This window comes from Calidris pugnax, unplaced genomic scaffold, assembly GCF_001431845.1.
Source record: "Calidris pugnax isolate Ruff unplaced genomic scaffold, ASM143184v1 scaffold51, whole genome shotgun sequence".
In the NCBI taxonomy this organism is placed as follows: Eukaryota; Metazoa; Chordata; class Aves; order Charadriiformes; family Scolopacidae; genus Calidris; species Calidris pugnax.
The window spans coordinates 642663-660698 of record NW_015090797.1 but is presented as its reverse complement, the minus strand read 5'-3'; the positions used below and the strand labels follow the sequence as shown (position 1 = coordinate 660698).

General features: G+C 39.6%; 1 protein-coding gene across 8 annotated transcripts in view; it reads left to right on the top strand.

Annotated features, from left to right (window-relative positions):
* Positions 1-18036, top strand: part of ZNF521 (zinc finger protein 521) — a 233774-nt gene that overhangs the window by 16314 nt on the left and 199424 nt on the right. For 3 of the 8 annotated variants that reach the window (XM_014936979.1, XM_014936982.1, XM_014936984.1), the window contains 3 exons: positions 1462-1524; positions 2598-2657; positions 8581-8760. In XM_014936979.1, the coding sequence (XP_014792465.1) occupies positions 1462-1524; positions 2598-2657; positions 8581-8760 (303 nt within the window). The remainder of the gene's footprint in view (positions 1-1461; positions 1525-2597; positions 2658-8580; positions 8761-18036) is intronic. The other 5 variants (XM_014936980.1, XM_014936985.1, XM_014936981.1 and 2 more) reach the window with 3 other exon arrangements.

Sequence of the window (18036 nt, the reverse complement as noted above, 5' to 3'; positions counted from 1 at the left end):
TGACTGAGAATCCTTGAAGGGCTTGAACAGCAGTTTAGAAAGATGCTAATAACAAAGTTACCTTCTCTGATGCTTGTTTCCTCTTTTTTTTTCTTTTTTCTTTTTTTAGTGTAATAAAGACATAGTGGTTTGCTTTGTTGAAAACAAATCTCAGCTCTCACAGAATTTTCAGATCCCTAAATTTCAGGGAAGTTCTAAACGTTTGGTTTCACAAGGCGTACACTGGCATGCTTTTACATAACAAAATTACATACATGAAAACAATTTGTTATGCAATGTCCATGTTTGGGTTTTGTTTGTTGTTTTTTTTTCCATTTGAAGACCCACCAGGTCAGCAGTGCAAAGCTGAGCACATTTCAGTGTGTGATTACTTCTCACTGGCAGCAAGAGATTCTGGCACCGCAGCTGGTGGCAGTAAACATTCAGTACGAAACAGGAGAAAAGATGAACACTTGCATTTTGGTTTGCATACACTCATAAATAGACATCCACTTTGAACAAGTAGATCTTGTTTACTTCTTAGCAGGTAGCTGCTATACTTCTAAGTTTGCCACTTGGGAATTCGTTCTTGAAAAGTTCATGTTTGGGCACCTCAATTCCATCTTGAGGCTTTAACAATGGTAGAGATTTTTAGTTGCCTTTGTGGGCTGAGTTCAAACTTATGTGTCATGGTTGAGGATTTTGTTGATAGATAATAGATATATCTCCAACCTTTAATTAGGTTGATCAGTAGGTATTGGTGAACAAGATGAGTTCCTCTTGAGGGATGGAAAAGTGGACTCATCTTTCGGTTTTAGAGCTTGTTCTTGAGATAATTTTTTGGGAATGGATCAACAGCTGGTGGTGGGCATGAACAGGGTCAGGCAGGGCTGCTGCTGAAGTTTCACTGGGGGCTTTGAGGAGGTCACAAAAGGTGGTATCTCTGTTGGTTTTTTAAACTCTATACTAATTGTATTCATTATTTTTCTTGCTGTATTAATGAGTCTTATCAATCTGTACTGCCCTAGCGAAAAATCTATTTAGCTTAGTTTGCGTTTGAGCACGTGTTCCCTGAAGCTCAGCTTTTTGCGAGCTTTTCCCATTGCTTTCTTTGTCTGACCAGTTTCCTTTAGCTATGAGGACTGCTGGGATGACTGCTTCAGCATAACAAAGAAAAATCATACAGTATTATCACAGCTGAAGTACTGGTAACTTCACGGCTGCAGAATACAAGTTCAATTGAACCAGTCAGCTCATAAAATCATATTTTGTGAAATACTTGGCTTACTTCAGGGCTGGGGAAACTTCATCAGATCTCTGTTGATGAGAAGAGTGTGGTTATTAGCCACAGTTCTGGGACAGAGACAGGGAATGTTTAGAGTCCTCCAGAGATTGTACTTGACTCTTTTTAATATATGCACTGTGTTTCAAGTTTCTGGTGTCCTAAGAGTGTCCTTATGAAAACTGGTGTTTTTTTTCTAGAAACTCAGATTCTAGAAACAACCAGTTGTATGAAGCCTTGGGGTTGGCGGAGGAGGAAAAGAGGTACCTGTGGAGTGTGTATATGTATCTCTTCTTTTGAATATATGTCTAGATTTATATGTGATCCTAAGTGTTGCACTCTCTTGTCCCAAGAACCAGAAAAAAAACAAACCTCAAATCTTTGGATTTTAACTCAGTTGCATGATTATTTTTGAGGTCTGAATTCTTGGGAGTGGAAATGCTGTAAAAGTGCAGTCTTTCCCCTTTCAGCTTTTTCCCCTGTGGATGGAGAATGAATTTTTTTCTCTCCGCTGTTCTCTAACTCAAAGAACTTGGTCTTTGGGAGAAAAAAAAAAAAAAAAAAAAAAAAAAAAAAAAAAAAGATGGTTCTGCCTTTTACCTCTTCCCTTACTTTTGCTTTGGGAGAGTCAATCTTAGGCATCATATCAGAGCATATGAGAACAGCTCTCTCTAATTTTTCAAAGTAGCAGCAGAATGGCTCTTGTTAGGTTCACTCTCCCCCAACAAGTTTTGAATAGTGAATCTGACAAGAATTGTATTGTTTTTAGTTCTACTGCTCTGGAAAGCTGTGAGCCAAGGGAAAGATGCTGGCATGGTGTATACAGTAAAACAGCATGGGGTTAGTTCTCCTTTGCAAGGCTGTCTGCACTGCTGAGATGTTTGCTACTGACTATAGGATTATTATTATTATTTTTTTAAAGCTTATGTATGAATTAGCACACGCACCTCTCCCGTCTGCCAGGAGAAGGCTTTCTCTTATCCGTGTGGAGCGAGTAGAATCTTAAAGCCCAGAATTATTCTCTTATTTACTTCCATAATCAAATACAGTGCATTGATGACAAATCTCCCAGTGGAAATTTGATTTGTTTTTTAATCCATGAAACTGATTTGGTCACTCTGTTCTCAGATTTGTAACTTCCATACAGCAACATAGTCTGTTTTGGTCTGGTCTACACTTTCGCACTTTGCAGTGCAGCTTTTCTTGCCCGTGTTGTACAAGCATTACTGGCTTTCAGAACTGAAGCTGGTGTAAAGATGCTTGAAACACTTCAGCTACCTACCTAACATCTTTTTTTTTTTGTTTTGTTTTTGTTCTGTTTACCTTTTTCTGACAGTAGAAGAAAATGAAACAGAGGACCAGCAGGCAGGTGTGGGACACACAGCCGCACAGACTGGTAATGCTGAATTCCTTCATTAGTGCTTGCTTACCGTTTGACAACAGTGTGAGGGATTTCTGTATCGGGGTGTTTTTGCACAGCCTGCACTCTTCCCTCTCCGTTTCAGCTTAGAATGCATTCTTGGGGCTTGCAATGGAAAATAACATTCCTCTCCCCTCACCTTTCAATTCCTGAGAATTAGAAATTCTGCCTTTTGTAGGTCAGCCAACTGAAAGTGAGATGCTTCTAAAGTGCTGCATGCTTTTCTTTTCTTTTTTTTTTTTTTTCTTTTTTTTTTTTTTTCTTTTTTTTTTTTTTTCTTTTTTTTTTTTTTTCTTTTTTTTTTTTTTTCTTTTTTTTTTTTTTTCTTTTTTTTTTTTTTTCTTTTTTTTTTTTTTTCTTTTTTTTTTTTTTTCTTTTTTTTTTTTTTTCTTTTTTTTTTTTTTTCTTTTTTTTTTTTTTTCTTTTTTTTTTTTTTTCTTTTTTTTTTTTTTTCTTTTTTTTTTTTTTTCTTTTTTTTTTTTTTTCTTTTTTTTTTTTCTATTGTTTTCTTTTTCCTTTTTTTTTCTGTTAACAATAATCCTTCCTTATGTCCCCCACATAAACCCCCACCCTGTGTCATTTCAGATGAACTTGGATATTCATTCCACTTAAACTATTTTCATATTTGTAAAATATGTGGATAAGCGTAATTTCCTTTAGGATTGTTTGTATAATTTCTTACCAGTCAGGAATTAACTAGGGCTCCTTAGTTTTAAATCAGTGAAATTTGGTAGACAAAGCCGGTTTTGAGTCAGGATCACAGGGACATGTATTGTTAATAATAATGAAGAAATAATTGTTAGTTCCCAATACCAACAAGGGCTTTTATATTCTCTAATATGCTTCTGAGAATGCAAAAAAATACTTTACTTCTGTCTTTGGTACTGATTCCACAGAATTTTATCTGAAGAGCAGGACTGACTCATCTGAATAGTCTCATTCATTCAGCTGAGGTCACCTTTTGGAGTAAGGACTGACTCCTTAAGGATATTCCTAGAAGGCTAGTCCTCTCTGAATAATTGTAGGTAATTTGTTTGAGAACAGTTGGAGCTGTTCCTCATCTGAAGGTGAAGAATGCAGTTAATTTTTTCTTCAGCTGGAAGACTTTATATTTCTCTTGTGTGTGTGTTCTGTGGGTTTGTGTTTGGTGTTTGGTACCTTTTATAGGTTCTAGTGGCTCTGAGCATAAACTATATTGTGTGAAAAGAGGAAATAAAAGTGAGAGCATTCTCTGCTTTTTTAACGGGAATCCTCTCAAACTCTTCTGAATGTACTTATGTCTCCATTTAGCTATCTACAAACTTGAAAAAAAGCAAACTTGTACTGCTGTAGACACATGAAGTTGAAAAATAGAGGACTGCAAAACTGGAGATCAATATGACAAGGAATGGTTGCTTTTCTGCATTTTTTTCTTAAAATAATTCTCAATGGTTAAGTTGTCATGCTAGTTATTTATTTCCCATCATGTCCTGTGTTGTTCTCCGTCTGTTTCGAGGCAAGATTTAACATTGTGGTTTTCTCTATAGCAAGAATGCAGTGTCGATATTAAAAACAAAAAACCTTCTGATAGCGCAAGCAGTACAGAAGGCCCACACTGTGTACACACTGCCAGAAGTTTTTATAGTAATACTTTGTATCTAAGCTCTGGCTCTAACCATTAAATGTGCTTTTTATAGAGTACCAAGTTATAAATGTAGTGCAGCTACGGCATATTAATCTTACTGCAGAGATTTAATGAGGCAGTTGTTTTGCGATGGACACTATTGGGAGCAGAGAGCGACAGAGTTTTACTTTACCACTGAGCTGAAGAAATATTCCTTGCCTGGTAATAATTATAACCACATGATCTAAGTTTTCCTTTCTTTTGCCAGCACTTTTCCATGCAGAAGTAGCTTGGAAGGAGGTCTACTGCAAGGCAGTGAAATGGGTTGGAAAGGAGGTTGTTTTCTTGGTAGTTTGATGTTTTAGTTGTGATTAGCTATGGATCCTTGTAGCATAGGCAGAAATATGTCAGATGAGTTTCAAGAATACAGATAGTCTTTGCCAGTCCACTGAGATGGCTTTTAGATATTCATTACTTTTACTTGACTTTTATATGGGTTATAAAAAGTAAATGTGGTGAAACCTCATTTTTACATAGGCAGAATAGAATTTCTGCTGGTTGGCCTTAAACCGCTCCCATACTTGAAATTAATTGAAGTCCATGGCTTTATTGCCTCCAACACTTTTAAGCCAATGCAATTTTTCATTTTCCCCAAAGTTGCAGTTTTATTAGACCAAGCTACAGCAATAACATCCCTTATGAGGAGGAAGAAGAAGGGAAGGGGAGAACCACCTGCCAGGGAACATAGTAATGAGAAAATCATGCTTCTTTTAATTTCCATTTATAAATAATGTTAACATAAGCAGTAACAGAAGACAACTGTTCTTTCTCTTCTTCTTCTTTTTTCTTTTTTTTTAAGTGCCCTAATAGGCTGAATTTGTTTCTGTTCCAAAAAAAGTAACCCTCCTTTCCATAGTAGATAATTTTCAATGATATCTGCAGGTGGAGCTGATGTGTGTATTGTTGCTGACGTGTATTGAAAAATTTCAGTTGATGCATGGCATCCTCTGAATTAGGGGAGGGAAGCCTCTGGAAATGACAGTGGCATTTGCAGATGTTGGGAAAGGTAATCCTGCTACGAAGACAGTCTTTGTTGAGGGAATTGCAGCTGTGATTGTTGCAGATACTGGGGAGAAAGAAATGTGGGAGATGAATGACATTTGCCCTGAAGTCTGTATGTGAGCGTGAGCTTTGAACAGGAGGTTAAGGAGAAAGTATAGATGTATGCATATTGCATTTATAAAGCACATTTCTAGTATTCTAGTATTTCAAAAGAGCAGCTCAAATAAGGCGGCTTGTCCTCAGTTTAAGTAACTATTCAAGGCTAGACCAGCTCTTGATGGAAGATATTAGTTGTTGTAACAGAAAAGCTATCTATTCACAAAGTGTCCAAATGATATTATTTTCTCTCTTTAAATATCTTTTTATTTTGGTGGTGACATCTCTTCATGGAAGCGGATCACAGTGGAAATGCATTCATTGAGAGGGGCTGAGACTGCCAGAACTCATTTCACAAAGCTGTCGTAGGCTAAACTCGAACCTAGGTCCCAGAGGGTCCCACTTAAGTGTTGACCTAAAAACAAATGTGCCAGTTGGCTAGAGCATGTATTCTAAAGTTGCGGCAGAAGGGAATAAGCTTGACTGACTTCTGTCCCTGTAGAGTTTATATCTGCAAATGCAGAAGGAGAAGCAAAACATTTATTAGTCTTAAAATGATTCTAATTTTAATAACCAGTCTCTAAGTAGGAAGCTTTAAATTGAGCGATTCTTTAGGCTTTTGTGCACTAAGGGGTGCACGTGTGCCTACGTGTGTGTGTATTGCTGAATTCCTGTAAAGCGCAAGTGTTTCTGAATAATAAGTCTTGAGAATTCCCTCCCTTCCCTTCTCTTTCCTTCAGCATTGTACTTAAAGCAAAGTCAGACACTACCCTTATTTTAAAACAAACAGGTCTGTAAACTTTATGTGCAGCATTTAAATACTCGTGTTAAAATTCAAACCCAGTGCCCACATTTCCCTGAGTGCTGTCAGTTTTATGAGATGAAACTGGGAGCTTGAGCTGAACAACTAATAGTATGCGATGTGCACATGCTGCCTTCCAACAAGTGTTTAATGATGTTGGGGTCAGTTTGCAATGGTTAAGACAATTACTTCTTCTTCTGAACTGCTTATAACCTGGTGATCTCCTAACTGCATTTTTTAATCTTGCAAAATATCTTGGAAAATGAAGTGGCAATGGAAGTTATTAGATTCAGAGCATTCAACAATGGCTAAAATGCCATAAAGTCTTTTTACTTAATTAGCATCCCTTTTTCGTGTGCAAATTTGCAGACTACTCCTCTGTTTGGAAGTGGCTGCCTAAGTGGAAGTTTTCACTCTTGGAAGAACCTTTTGAATGTAATTTGTCGTATAAGGATTGCACTCAGTGTGTAGGCAGGGCTTTTGCACAGCAAATGTATTTTTGCCTTCAGAATGTGTTTTTTATTTTAAAAAATTAATCTGGTTTCCCTCTGTAATAGAATTCCCTTAAAAATAAATTCTGCCCTTTACCCCTGTCAAAGAAATTCCTCGGTTTTGATCACGAGCCACATAGCATGAGGAAGGCTTCCTGACATGGGTCATTTCCAGCTTCTGCTTGCGGGTCCGTGTGTGTTTGAGCAGTTGAAGGGCAGGGTGCAGCAGTGTGGACCAGAGGATGTAGAAAGATGATGAGAGCCCTGACCTTTGTGGTGGGCAGCAAGAACGCCCACGCTTTGTGCGCAGTGGCAAATACAGGGATGGCTGGTCCCACATCACTGTAGGGTCCTGAGAGAGGATTTAAGAGTGGTTTAAAGTGGAATCACCCTCTTTCTCCTCCGCACCCCTTCCCCATTCTAACTTGACTTCAGTGTTAGCATGTTTCAGTTTCTCTCCTTTCAAGTAGTTGTGCAAGATCCTAATCAATTGCAACGCTAAATGAAGTGGGTTCACAGAGACCACCTCTGTGTTGCCATGGACAGGAAGCCTCCTCCTGGTTACTCACCCCCTTGGCTAAAGAGCGTAACGTCTTAAAATGCACTTGCACAATCTCCTGTTATTATATGAGTTTGTCCTTGTTTTCTAAAATGACTTGTTTCAGTCTCAGCTCTCTCAAATATCTAAAAAGAAAGATGAGGTGGCCAAAGCAGAAAAGGGAAAAGTGGTAAAACACTTGCATTCCTTTTGCTGGAATGTACACAACCATTTTTCTTCTGCATTTCACTTGTTGTACTGTGGTTCCCAAGGAAAAACAAAGTTAAGTGCCAGCTTGCTTTATTAGGGAAGACAGATTGTTTTATTTCTGTCGTTTGAAGGAAGCTTTTAGTAAAGTGGGCAAAAAGTCAGGAGTAGTTAAAGCTACTCTGCTGCTCCTCAGAGGAGGAAAAGTTCGAGACTTTACATTATCTCGCTCTGCGCGGGTCGTCTGCAGAGCTGAGGTGGTGCAGCGAGCTGTGTGGCTTCTCTGGGCACAGGGGATGGTGGTGAGACCGCACATTTCTTCCAGTGTAGAAGCTTCAACTGGACTCAGGACTGTTGCTGTGAGGCTAGAGCTATCCCAGTATCCCCAAAATGCTTGTTAACATGTCGAACAGACAAAGCTCTCCTTGTGCACTCTTCAGGTTTTACAATAGTTAGTTTCCAGTTTTCCATGATCTGGCAAATGCAGAAACTTTAGCGGGTTTGTCTTAAGTCATGCACAAGTTCAAAGCATTTGCAGCGTTTGACCCAGGGTATAATCTTTCCAGGGCTTTGTTTGTGTCAAATAGTGTGGTGATGGAGTATTTGGAGCGGCTCGTAAAATCAAGATTAATTTCATGTTTATGTAAATTAAATTTGTTAGTCTCTTAATTCTGGTAATTTCCTGTGAAACACTGTAGTTAGCAGTGAAAAGAAGTTCCTGCACACTCATTGATTTGATTTTTCTTTTCATTGAAAACTAATTGCATAGGTGGTTTATCCTTTCTTACAATGATCAAAGCAGTTTCAATAGCTGTGATAAAATTGACAAACCTAACATTGAGGCATGGAAGAATTGCTTGAGTGAGAAATGGAGCTGTGTTTGTGGGAGTAGAAGGGAAATTCTCCTTTCATCGAGATTAGAAAAAAATTAAGGAAAAAGCCTCCTTTGCTTATTTAGCAATAAAATCTACAGTGTGCTGCCGGCTCATACCAAATGTGTTTCTTCTCATTGTTACCACAAGAACCTATCTTTATTTTTTTTTATCTTTTTAAAGGTTCTGTTTTAGATGCCTGACATCACGGTCTTGATTTTCTTTCAGACCCTAACTGTAAACTAGAAGACAAGACAGAAGATGGAGAAGTGCTAGACTGCAAGAAAAGGCTGGATGAAGGGGAGGAGTTAGAAGAAGAAGCTGTGCACAGCTGTGAAAGCTGCCTCCAGGTGTTTGAGTCACTGAGTGATATCACAGAACACAAGATTAATCAATGTCAACTGACAGGTAAACAATACTTATCACTTTGTGGCTTTGTGCACTGTTCTATTTCTAATTCCCACCCTCTGCTTCTGATCTCTCTCCTCCTTTCTCAGTTATTTTATTCCTGCACTTGAATGCTTGAGTGAGACCTTTATAAATAGATTCTGGGACAGTATTATACTGTAAATACGGCATGATAAATTTCCTTCATACTGAAGGAAGTATGGATAATTACTGCATTGTCACTGTATTTAAAATGTTTGTTAGTTGTCTGTGCCTGGCTGCTGTGTGTATTTCTTAGATTTATACTGTACAGCTTTCTGTACTTTGCTTATACATGTATTTTCCTAAGTAACCTGTGAACGCAGATGGTATTCGTAAGTGGGGTTTAAGCACAGCCACATAATGAATGAATTTGCACAATGGTGTGTTGCAGATCTGGGCTGGATGTTGCGTTAGACTTACCTGTTAACTACAAATGACTGTACAGTAATCAGTAACTGGAAGTTGAGGGGAATGAAGCAAATTGTTAGAGGGGAAAATAAAATCCCAACTTTCGTCAAGGGGCAGAACTGATCAGATACGACTGAGTTGAGCAGAGCTGGGTGAATGGACCCGTAGCCAGCCCAGATTCCTCTTTAAAATGATTACAGCCAGCCCCCTCACCTAGGAAACCACATGAAATCTGCTGAAGGAGTTTTTCCCTCAAGTTTTAATAGGTCTTTTGATGTTGAGCACTGTAGGTCCAAATAGACTCAGTATCAACAGAAAGGTATTTTCATTTTTAATTAGATGTTACCTTAATTTTAGCCTCTGCAGTGTAAAACATATTTATTATGCAATTATGTTAAAAACCTTTCTTTATTATGACTTTGTAAACAAGGAAAGCCATCCTTCCCATTTGGGACTGCTTTTAGAAAGCGTTCATGTGCTCATGTTTGGAGAGCTTTCTGAGTTATTTTTGGTTCCAGTAGATCCATAGGCTAAGTCCTGGCAGGGTGACATAAAAGTCAAGTAGCAGTACTGCTCTTGAGGACAAAGTGTGAAAAGAAGGTGAGCAGAAGAGAAATGAGTGGGCAGGAGCAGAAAGGAAGTTGAGGAAGTAATGTGAAATGGTTTTAGTCCCAACTTCAAATTATGGAAGATGAAAATCTGCTCCATCAAGAAACATTTAGTTTTATTTGTATATCACTTTGCCTTTTCTTACCTGTAAAATGTTTTCCTAGCTTCAAATATAGTCAGTTCTGCCATTCCCTGATCACTCCTACGAACTTCTAGAATGTATTTATCTATATTGCTTGTGGTTTCTGGCAGCATGGCTATTCTCTATTTTTAAAAAACATAATGTTTTTCTCTCCTTTTCTTCATGCCTCTCTTCTTTCTTTTGCTCTTTCTGTGTTGAAAAATTAGTGGCTTTTGCTTGTGTCTTCCTTGCCTCTCCCAGAAAGCCCTGATCCTCTGGATCCCATTTATTCCTCCCTGTTTTTTCACCTTGATCTGATATGGCAATTTCTCCTTTCTGGTTAGTTAGTTGTTGCCCCTGCCTCCCTGCTTCTATCAAGAGGTTTCTCTGCTTCAAAGCTGGAAGCAGAACACACTGAGCAGTGCTTGCACAGTTGGGTTGAGCAACTGAAGAAAAGCAAATGGGGGGAGCAGTAAGTAGGAAGAGGCCCGAAGCACTGCTCCTGAACACAGCAGTGCTTGCTGAGAGCTGTGTTGCTAAATGAGAGTGGAAACTAGTATGCTGGATTAATCAATTTGGGGTGTACGTGTAAAGGCAGGAATGTATGTATAATGTCAGAGGATGGTGGAATGAAAATGAATCTTGAAGGCAATTGTTCAAGTTCCTAAAAATATCTTTGCCTCATTTTCAAGGAAACTTGTGATAGGGAATGGGTAGAGATCGGACTGTTTGAAAGCTAATGAATAAAAACTTAAACATCACATCCTTCTGGACTACTAAGTTGACAAAAAGGCAATTGTCCTCTGTTTCTAAATATAAATGACCAAGATACACCCTTAAATTGAGAGAGGGACCTGGATTAAATGGCCAGAATTAAGGATTTCTTCTGTCTCCAGCAAAACCCTGAGTATGAAACATGACAATTGAGTGTTATAGTATCTTGACGGCCCCTAATTCTACCAACCTTATAACATGCTGAAGAATGGGAGTTGCCATTGTAGATTCTCAGATAGATACTGGGGCTTCTAGTTTTTGCATTTGAGAATGTTAGATGAGTTCTTTCTGAAGCTTTGATGCTTCAGTGGAAGGAGTGAAATTACTTTATTGAATCTTCGTTCTGCGCTCTTAACCAAAGACCAAACAGTGGTCCCAGTCTCTCAAAGTGTCAGTCACCCCCATCTATTCAGAGGATAGTAGAAGATGAGCTTTACTTACAACTCTGTGAGATTTAGCTCTCAGGATCTTGAATTGCTGTTCTCTTGCAGATTTTTTTTTCAAAGGAGAAGAAAAAAGTTCTCCCCAACTGGTTCCTTCCTGTAATCTGTTGTTTGAATTGAACTCGTGTTCTTTTTCTAGAGGAGGGCATAGCTGCTCTTTTATCCTAATGTCTGTGCTATTGATCTTTTCAATTTGGGTCTGATCCAATACCCATTGAAGTCAATGAAAAGATTCCCATTGACTTCAATGGGGGATGGAACAGGCCCTTCATGAGCTATTTAGTAATTTTTTTTGCTATCATCTGAAATTCTTGTACTGAAGCTTTCTCTGAAAAGGTGATGTTTTATTTATGTTAATTGCTGACAATTCCTGTGATGTTTGTGGAATACAGATAATGGATAAACGGGGGAAAAAGTCCAAAAAATTTCTTTGCAATAGTTGTAACCACAGGCAGATAAGATGCTGAACTATATTAATTTAGTCATTATAAAAGATTGGCAATAAAAATATGGATTTAATAGCGTTTTCTGTCTGATGTTAATGCTTTTCTCACTATATCCTTCCTGCAGCATTTCCATTTAATAACTCATGAGCCACTTGCACATTGTCATCCTCTAAGTTGTGTATATAAGTAAAGGATCCAATTAGCATGGTTATGAACCTGATGTCTTATAGTATATGTCAGTTTGGATCTCACTGTAGGAATATACATGCAGGATCAAATGTGGTGCATTACTGATAAACCCTCAACTGCACCTTCTCTCCTTCTGCAAATGGGAAAAGAAACTTAATAATTTGCAATTCTGCCATATACACTGTTGGTTGAGCACCATTTATCAGACACTTCCCCTAATCTCCTGCTTGATATAGACTCTCTTCTTCCTGGATGAAGACACCTTTGTGGTGTTTATTTCATCTTTCAGTCCTCAAGGATTATACTTTGTGAAGTCTCCTCTGTATATGTGAGAACTGCCTATCAACTGGCTGACTCTGTGTTCAGAGGTGTTCAGCTCAAGCTTGGTTCTCTTGAAGGTCCTGTAGGTCACTTTGGCATCAGAAGTCTGAGTCAAAATCAGAGTAATCCTAGAAAAAGGAGCATCCTGCAGTCAAACCTGCAGTGAACATGCCAGTCTAGTTGGCTGAGTTGTTGAATACTGCCGTGCTCCACCTGAACGTCAGTAGACCTAGTGGGTGTTACATGCCTTCCCTGCTAGCCCCAGTGGCATCACAGGATTAAGTCTTGCCTGAAAGCAGGCTACTGAATCATATGCAGTCCTAGCTTCAAGGCAAAGGGTGTTCTGAGGTAAAAGACATGAAGCATTTCTCCACTGGGGATACTTACTTTACTTTTAGGTGATTAGGTAAACTTAGTTTTATGCTTTGGGCTCTAGCTTAGTGCTAGAGCCTTGACAGGTTGAATAAGTGTGTCAGTAGAGCAAAGAGCCATTCGTATTATCTGCTAAGTTGTTTCTGATGTTGAAAAGGTTACTGGCTATAGCTGTGTGTCCCCTGCCAATGAGGAGATGCAGTCCTGCTCTCTAGTCCTGCTCAGAGATTCCTCTTTCATGCCATCTGAAAATAATTCCAGGAGATTAATTGGGGACCAGTTGTTCTGAGTGCTGCTCTCCATCAGCACTGGAGTATCACTAGGCTGGGAACTTCTAGCTAAGTATTTCTGTGTTTCCAGTTATGACCAAAATTATTTTTCATTGATATCATCCTCCTGTGTGGTTGAGAAACACCTTCTTGCATGTCTAAAAATAAGAGGTTGTGCTACTTAACAACTTCACAGACAGCATGCACCACGAGTGATCATGGACTTACCAAATGGGAGGTTACAGAGATTCCACTGTAATGGTTTCCTTCTCTTGCCTCTTTTCTTCCTAGTTCCCAGGAATCTTTCATCTTTCTGAATGAGCTGGTAATGCCAGGACCATCTCCTTCACTAGAAGACTTGAAAACTTTCAATGGGATTTTGTCCCAAAGGATGTATGCTGTGCACAGTGAGACCACAAGATAAATCTTGTGAGCACTTAGCATTGTCATGCTTTGATATCCTAGCTAGACTTGCACTTCCTGCTAGCAAAAGAATCCTAGAGCTGGCCAAATGCACTGCAGATCTTGCCATAGTTTTTCCAGTTTCCACGATCTGTGTGGAGGAAAGATACATGGCAAGGGTCCTTGGTCATTTCTGCAGCACAGAGAAAAATCTGAGCTTGTTAAAAGTGCTTCTGAGGACAAAGACCCTAAGAAGTTAAATCTGTGATGCACCAAAAGCATATTCATCTGCCTCATTGCAGCTAGTGGCACACTGCCAAGCACTGTTTGCCAAGTACAGTTACTTCACTTGAGAGAGTCACCCTGTTTCTCTTGAGAATTCCTGCACCAAGGACTGCATATGGATTTTACATTAAACAGTTATTGAATGAAAGACAAACAGTGCTTGGACTGGGGACTTGAGCTTAGGCCTCTCTTTTTCCTTAGAGGGCTTCCCAGTCGCTGTACTACAGAGACATGCTTCTACTTTTCCATTTGCTTTGGACCACAGACTTCTGACTTCTTTTCCACAACATGACGTTCTGCTTGCCTGAGACAGTGGAAAGCAGACCCTCTCCTCTGGTTTCCTGCCCCAGCCAACACACATTGTAGCTAAATAGACTTCTTTGAGTTTGCAAGTTGTGGACTTGCATCCTTTCAGAATTAAATGGTTGAGGACCCATATCTGCAACTCCAAAGCCTTGGTATTTGGGGAAAAGGGAGAGTAGGGTGGTGACTACAGTTTCTGCCTCCAAAGGTCATAATTTTGAATTCAGAGAGCAATGTAAAGCCTGTCAGTGGACTTGGATGGAATATTTATATGCATTACAGAATGGCCAAGGCCTGCTAAAATTGTAGCACTTTGGAGAATCTGCCATACAGAACTGCACATGCAGAACTGCATGCTCCAAGGGAGGATCGATGAAGGTCTTGATAATTGCATTCTTAGAATTTCATATCAAAATTCTGTATAAATACTTCTGTAGGTAGCTTGGTACTGCTCAGATAGGGAGGGAACTTGTATACACTGGAGCTGAAAGCAGTGAAAGTAGGCTGCATAGCCTTCTTCAAACCCCCTGTGCTTACCTTGAGAGACAGTAGATCCATGATGAACAGCCGACATGGGCAGAGAGGCATAAACTCCTCCCCTTTTTGCTTGGAAACCATTAATCTCTGCTCTTGAGATTATTAATTCGTCATAAACCCAGTAGATCTTCACCTCCTGGGTGTTTTAAAAGCAGCCTGTTGCACTGTCTTTCAGTGACCTCCTGTAAATGAAAGCAGCTGATGTCTGTATCATGGAACTGTTATTCTTGTCTCAGCAAACCCCTGTAATAAACCTGTTCATGAGTATTAATTGTAAATGCCAGAACTCTTGTTCTTTTTGGAGATGGGAGAGGAAGCAAGTGGTGGTCTCTTCCAAGGGGCTTTGCGTGCTTCCTGTGTATCTTTCATTGATATTTTTTTTCTTCAATTTTGGCTCCTATTTTCTTCTTCTTCTAGCCTGATTTTCCATCACTAAAAAAGGCAGGTGGTTCTTTTAGCACATACTGTCAAGGATAGCTTTGGTTGGCTTATCTCCTGTATGTGTCTACGGAGGACTTTATACCATGTGAACCTGAACTCCTGACATAACAGGAAGTCCCAGCTCAGTGAAGCTGGTGTCCCTGCACGGGTGAGGAAGCCCTTTCCTCGCTGAGTACCATGGACAGAGGCGCCTCCTTGCTGGCCCAGAAGGTCCTGGTCTGCAGCAGAAACCCCTCAACTGGAGACCGTGGCTCTCTCATTGGCAAAGGGGTTTGGTGATACAGCTCCAGTACAGGGGTTACCAGGTCTAGTTCTTGGTCCAACTGTGTCTCCTTAAACTTCCTTTTATGGAATAAAATAATCTGGTGTCATGTATGGGCCTCTTAGGGCTCGTTTTGCAGCAATCCGTGCCTTACTGGGCAAATGGAATATTTGGCAGCAGAGTTTGGCTAAAGTGCTGTTACACACACAACGTATCAGTTCCTGTCCGAAACATTAATTCAATCATCCTTGGACTTGGGCATCACACATTTGAACCATGGTTTTGATCGCTTCTGCTCAAAGTTCCTCAAATAGATACTCTTGCACTGAAGACAAGGAATGAATATTGAGGACAACAGTACGCTGTTTCTCAGGTTAAGAGACCCCATGTGCCTGTCACCCAGAGCCTGTTTTTCAGTGTGTACACAGAGATTTATGTAAATAATATACCTTACTTCAGTGTCTTTTTCCGAAGTCATGTTCAGCAGTAGGACTTATGGTCATAGTCTGAAGCTATACTAAAGGACGTGTCTATGTGGTGCATTTTTACATAGGACTGTGCAAGCATCAATTAGGCATACCTGACATGCCTTTGTGGGTGAGTGCAATAGCGTTAGGCTCTGGGAGGGGCCACGATAACGTTATAAATAGCTCCTCTTCTGCCTTTGGTATTTTGTGGTTACCAAGCCAGCTCTACGTCATTGTCCCTGTCTCCAAGCACTGACTTGCCCAGCTCCGTGGCTTTTTCAGACTTAGTTCAAGGACCTCCCCGGCAGTCTGTTGAAAATCTACCTTAGCTAGATCTAGAACTTCGCTTTATTACATTGACAGTCTGTTGCTCCATTTATTTATAGCCGCTGCTGGGTGTTCTAAAGGTCAAGCTGTTTCCTCACAGAGCATTTCCAAATGGGCAGTACCGGGTATCTCTCTATGCTACCATTTGGCTACTGTGTCTTTCCCATTGAATATTAACTTAGCTCTCCCAGTGCTCGAGTGACATCTCCCTCCTGTTTCAGAAGAGGGTCCAATTTCTGAGATCTGCCAGGTGATGACATGAGGTAATCCACTGACCTTTTTCAGGCATTGTGTGGAGGATGTAGCTGCCAGAGCTTATTCCAGTTTGGGGAGAGCAGTACTATAATCACTATTTGATCTATGCAGCTGAAATTTCTAATTCTCATTGTCCAAGGAAGATGGTTGCCTGCAGGGAAGAGAAGGGAGGGGGCAGGGGGAATCATCAACACTGGCACATATGTGAAGAAGAAAAAATAGTCATTACTTACCCTATGATAACTATGCTGCTTCCAATTACTGTTGTAATCAATATGGATCCTGTGGCCAAGCTTGTCTTGCTTTTCACAGTCCTCAGTAATACAGACTTTGAATTGTAAAGCTGCTGCTGATACAGGGTCATAGCTACCCTGACCTTTACCCAGAACAATGGGAATTCATGTGTATGATTCTAATAGACACACTATTAAAAATGAAATAATGATTGTCTTGCAGGTATGCACATATATACACCTACAGTCTGTATTTACTACAGTGTTTCAGGGAATCAGTTATTGTAGAGTAAATACCTGTTGTTTATTCTATGCTTCTATTTTACTGGAATATTTATAATATATTGTCAGTGTATTACAAAATGGGTCTTGTTGCCATGACAAATTAGTCTTTTTAAGTGGTGAATTTCCTGCACCTTCTAAAATAATTTTCTTGAAATACTTGCTGGTTTTATTATTGGTGCTTGCTTTAATTACCATTTAGAAATGAACGGAATGGGAGGTACAACAGATTATCATTACTTATATGTTCAGCAGTTAAATTCATAGCTTGAAAACCAAATGTAACAAAATGCCCCACAGCTCTTTAACACTTTGCTTAATACAGTTGTAGAAGAACCTTAATTCATGTTTATACAATCAGCTGTAGAGTGTTAAGGCTTCCGGGTGACGTGGTAGTTCACTAACACACCATCTATATGGGCTCAAGCATCATCTGGAGGGTGTAAAAACCCCACTTTTTATGAAAAAAGACCATTATTGGAGGGGAAAGGTCCTTAAAGACATTCCAGTGCCTGCCTGGTCTTGGCATAATAACCTGTCTGAGATGGTAGTAAAATCACTTCCCTACTATTACTGTTAGTTAAAGGGAGTAGGTTTAAAACAAAAAGAAAGCGCATCTTAATTCACCCAGGATGTTCTGAGCCATACCTTGTGCTTTTTGAGAAAGAATATTCAATAGAATAGGAGTCTATTGTGGAAATTCACTGGGATGCTCAGATAGAAATTTAGCCCTGGCACAGGGTCCTGCACTTATGGAAAACACTGAAACCCGCAACTAAAGCTCCTCTGTTTTTTCACAAGACGCCAGATATGCCATTAATTCCGACCGTTCTTCCAAAATGATTGATAGTTGAGGCAAACTCTTTCTTAATGCGAACCCTTAATATTCCTAATTTTAAATCCCTGTACTTGTACTAAGAGGTCATAGTCCTTAGCTGGGGATATCATTTGGGAATGCTGTAGTGTAACTGAGATCTATGACCTCTTAATAAGCATCAGGAGAAAGAGATGGGGATCATTCTACAACATGCCCTGGGGGTACTTTCCCTTCAAGAAGGCAAGCTGGAACTGTTCAACTTTTTTCTTTCTTTCAGTTTTTTACCTTCAGGGGGAAATTGATCGATTTGGAGATGATTATTCCATAATCTCTGAATTTTTCTCTTCTACAATGCGTTGGGAGCTCCTTGAAGTTTAAAGGGGTTATGTCTCCTGCGTGCACTGTAGAATGAACCCAAGGAGTTTATGGGGACAGCAGTTCTCTTAGTATAGTGTAATAGTAGCCAAGTTTGGAACTAAAATACCAGGAGGGTCTGTGGATGAAAAGGGTAAATTTGTTATTAAATTTAGCTGACTAAACATGGTCACAATCCATCAATGATCAACATCCATCTCAATGGATGCTTCATTTGGGATTTATTTTTTGGGGAAGGAGGGTGGGATTTTCCCAGAAATGTGGAAGTAGTAAAGACATGTTAGAACCGCGTGTTATCATGGTGAACAGAGTCAAAC